This window comes from Atta cephalotes (assembly GCF_000143395.1).
Source record: "Atta cephalotes unplaced genomic scaffold scaffold00023, whole genome shotgun sequence".
Classification (NCBI taxonomy): domain Eukaryota; kingdom Metazoa; phylum Arthropoda; class Insecta; order Hymenoptera; family Formicidae; genus Atta; species Atta cephalotes.
Genome location: NW_012130087.1, coordinates 1162183 through 1166032, shown reverse-complemented (window position 1 = coordinate 1166032; position 3850 = coordinate 1162183). Strand labels below are relative to the sequence as shown.

General features: G+C 24.6%; 1 protein-coding gene across 1 annotated transcript; it reads left to right on the top strand.

Moving 5' to 3' along the window:
- The first annotated feature begins 994 nt into the window (after positions 1-994).
- LOC105619847 (dnaJ homolog subfamily C member 4-like) lies at positions 995-3292 on the top strand. The gene is made up of 4 exons (XM_012201365.1): positions 995-1156; positions 1846-1936; positions 2145-2302; positions 2974-3292. Exons 1-4 carry the CDS (start codon positions 1089-1091, stop codon positions 3290-3292), a joined length of 636 nt encoding a protein of 211 aa, XP_012056755.1. The 5' UTR covers positions 995-1088.
- The last annotated feature ends 558 nt before the right edge of the window (positions 3293-3850 follow it).

The following is a 3850-nucleotide window of genomic DNA, read 5'->3' as shown; positions in this document are numbered from 1 at the left end:
CATTGATATCGTCTAATTTTCGTAGATTTAATGCGACACGCGGAGCAATTCGTATACAGCCGTCTTCCTCCAAGGTTGCCGAGCAAATGTCTAAGTGACGTAGCAACCATTGCGGCGTAGTCCCCCTCGCTATTCGCCGCGCACCTCCACCCCTCGCCGTTCGCCGTTCGAATACGCAACTGTCGCGTATGAAAAATTATTCATATTTTATATAATTTTAACAAATAGATATCATTGTACATTTTGCGCTTTACTTTCTGCCATTTCTGCCATTTGTTCAACCCTATATTACTTGCATGGTTCTTTTAAACGTAATTAATAATTATTTGCGTCAGATATTTTTGATATTTCAATATTATGTCTCAATTTTCATTATTCTTTTTAATGATTCATACTCAAATAAAGATTGATAAAATATTCTACATATTCTTTATATAAGATATATCAAATTTTTTTAATATACATATATGTATTGTGAATCAATTTGCGCTAAATACAGCTTTGATTAAAAGTATTGTAAATATCTTGTTAATTATTATATTATATTTAATTTTTCAGTTAATAAACTAAATCAACTGAATAAACTGAATTAATAAACAGTTAAAATACTGTAAATTATTCTGTGTTTTAGCAATTCTTAAATTTACGTATAATGCTGATCACGGCTCAATTAAATATCGGTTATGAATTACTTAAAATATAAAATATAAAATAAGTTCTAAAAACTTATTTAAAATATTAAATAAGGAATAAGTCAAAAGTGTTGTTTTTTAAAATAATGGATACTTTTTTTTTTTAGGATTTAATGTAGACACAAGCCATGTCTACTTTCGACGATTTTATCGATAGTGTCAGAAAATGTGTATAGTCACGTAATTCCCAAACTTAAAATGGATGAATTGGCGGTAGTGTACGGACAATTTCGACGATAGCTGAAATGAAGACCGACATGATCTCTCTCAAGTTTCTCTTTGTCAGATATTTATTTTTATATAAAAAATGGCAGCCATCATCTAACAAACTATCAATGCGTAAAATGCTTCAAGTTTTCGAAATGACTTTGTTGAGCAATATTGTATTGATAAACAATGGCACAATTCACACGAGTGTGCAAATCGGAAATCTGTTGCGTGGCTAGAAGTTATGGAACTTGGAGGTTAGAATCTTATTTTGTCGTCTCGTTATGTCATAATCGTTGTCAAATAATAAATTTGTTTTTTAGCTTGCCACTTTTTATACTCTATTACAATCTTTGATAAATGTTTAGTATAATGTCCTTTCTGATTTTTCTCTAATTTTATAAATTTATATATTTTCAGGAGTAAAATGTATTTTGAAAAAAAGAAAATCGTCTGTATTTTTCATTAATTTCAGTTTTTTGTCAGTATTTAAAAAAATTACAATTTAATGATAACTCTCTTATTCTATGTAGATTCTCTGCTTTAATTATAATATTAAAAAAATTATATAAAAAATAAATTTTTTATATAACTTAAACAGATTAACTTATAACAGAAAATAGTTTGTGATTCAAAATTTACATCATTTATTCTTCTTATGTAAACATTAAAAATAAAATAAAAAAAAAACGAGAGCGACGATTTTCCTTCTCGGAATATATTTCATGCATGAAAGTATACAAATTTGCAAAAATACAGGAAAATTAAAAGAGAGGATATTATATGTTACTATATATTAATATATTTAATCATAATCTTTTTCTTTCCTTTTCCTTCGTTTAACATATAAGATGGAAATATATACTTATTTTGTTCTGAGTGTAAAAAGGATCAGCCTGCTAAAAAAAAGATTTATTATTGCCAATGTAGCACATTCCTTTTAAAGGTACCAGCAGAATCATTATGAAATCTTAAATGTTTCACCCAATGCGTCGCAGAAAGAGATTAGACAAGCTTTTATCAAATTATCAAAACAAGTATGTTATCTAATTATCTAAATAAAAAAGTATGTGATGATTTAGGTACTTAATTTGTATTTTGTATGTTAGGAGAAATCATAAATTTTTAATTTGGATAATATTATAAATGTAAACAGCATATTTTTTACTATTTTCACTTTTAGTCTGTATTTTATGATACATAAAAAAATAGTTAGCCTACAAACTATGCATTTATTTTTGCTAGTTGCATCCTGATACTAGTGGTAAACAAAGTCATACTGATTTTATAAGGTTGAATGAAGCGTACATGATTTTAAGTAAAGAAAATACAAGGCGCCAATACGATTTTGATTTGAAGTATAATAAATACAATCCATCTTACGTAAATAACGCACAGAATACGTAAGTTAATGTTGATTTTATTAAAAAATACTGCTAATGCAATATGAAATTAAATCATATCTTTAAAATTCTTGCTTTTGCATTTCCAAATTTGTGCTTTGACCAAAATATCTGTAGAAAACTTGACACATTATTTAAAATTATAATTATTTAGAATTATAATAATCAGTGATTATGCTTTGTAATACTGAAATTGTATTTTTTTTTCACTCTTTTCTATTGTTATATTGTTCTATTGTTATAGAATTCTATTGAATTCTATATATATAGAATATAGAATTATATAGAATATATAGAATATATAATATATATTATATAGTATATATATATAGTATATATTATATATTATATAGTATATATATTATATAGTATATATAATATATATTATATATAATATATAGAATATATAATATATATTATATAGAATATATAATATATATTATATAGAATATATAATATATATTATAATATATATATATATAGAATATAGAATATAGAATTCTATTGTTATATTGTTTGGATTACAATGTTTTGGATTACAATGTTTTTGTTAATAGGTTGAAGCAAAGTGACTTTATTTTTACAGTTGATTCTATATTGCCTAAATGTAATTGTATAAATGTAACAATGAGCAAAAAATTTAATATAAGTAACATAATATATTGTTGCAGGCAATATAGCAGTCAATGGGAATATGAAGTACGTACAGCAGGAGGACCATGGCCGCCACCACCTCCACAAACACCGAATAAATACTTTGGTCTCCTAATAGCTCTTACGTTTGTTGGATTAGGGTTGTTACAACTTGTTTTCATGCTTTATTCTATAAAAGCAAGAAAGATAACTTTGCGACATACTCTAATAGAGAATAAATATAAACAAATTCGAAAATCAGCACATATTAAATCCAATAAGTTTTCTATAAAAGATCTTAGTACTGAAGAGAATTTTAATGAGTACCTGACTGCAGAAGACAGTAGTGAATGTTAGTAAAAATTTTATTAGAAATTAAAGAAATGACAGTTATTAGAGACATTGTTTTTTTTCTTGATTTCCTTTTCCTTTTTGTTATACTGAAAGTAAATCCTATTACTATATGATTTTTATACAGAGATGACTATATTTATTTTGTGAGTTCTTTTTATATAAGATATTGTTTATCTATTTAATAAAGGAAATTTGAGAAACAAAAGATTTATTTAGATTTGACGTAATAAATTCATGATATAATAAATTGTATGTTGACACTGATTGAAAAGATGAGTTATGATCTATTTAATTTTTTCTTTCAACATATCTGCTTCAATAAACTGCACTAATGACTTTAAATCGATAGATTTAAAAAAGTAACGTACATCACTATGATCATTCTTTCATATATAATAAGAAAAATTATGATAAGAAAATTATTTTAATAATAATGCATTATTTGATTCATATTTTTAATATATATTTTATAATATTTAATTATTAATATAATTATAATATTTATATTATTAAGATGATATTAGATAAACGAATCACATTCTTTCTACACTCATAATTTTT

Bases quoted from the DNA above. Each gene is read 5' to 3' on its own strand.
- LOC105619847 (XM_012201365.1), top strand. From the start codon at position 1,089: ATGGCACAATTCACACGAGTGTGCAAATCGGAAATCTGTTGCGTGGCT. The intron at 1,157-1,845 runs GTTAGAATCTTA...TTCCTTTTAAAG, and splicing joins AGAAGTTATGGAACTTGGAG to GTACCAGCAGAATCATTATG. The intron at 2,303-2,973 runs GTAAGTTAATGT...ATATTGTTGCAG, and splicing joins GTAAATAACGCACAGAATAC to GCAATATAGCAGTCAATGGG.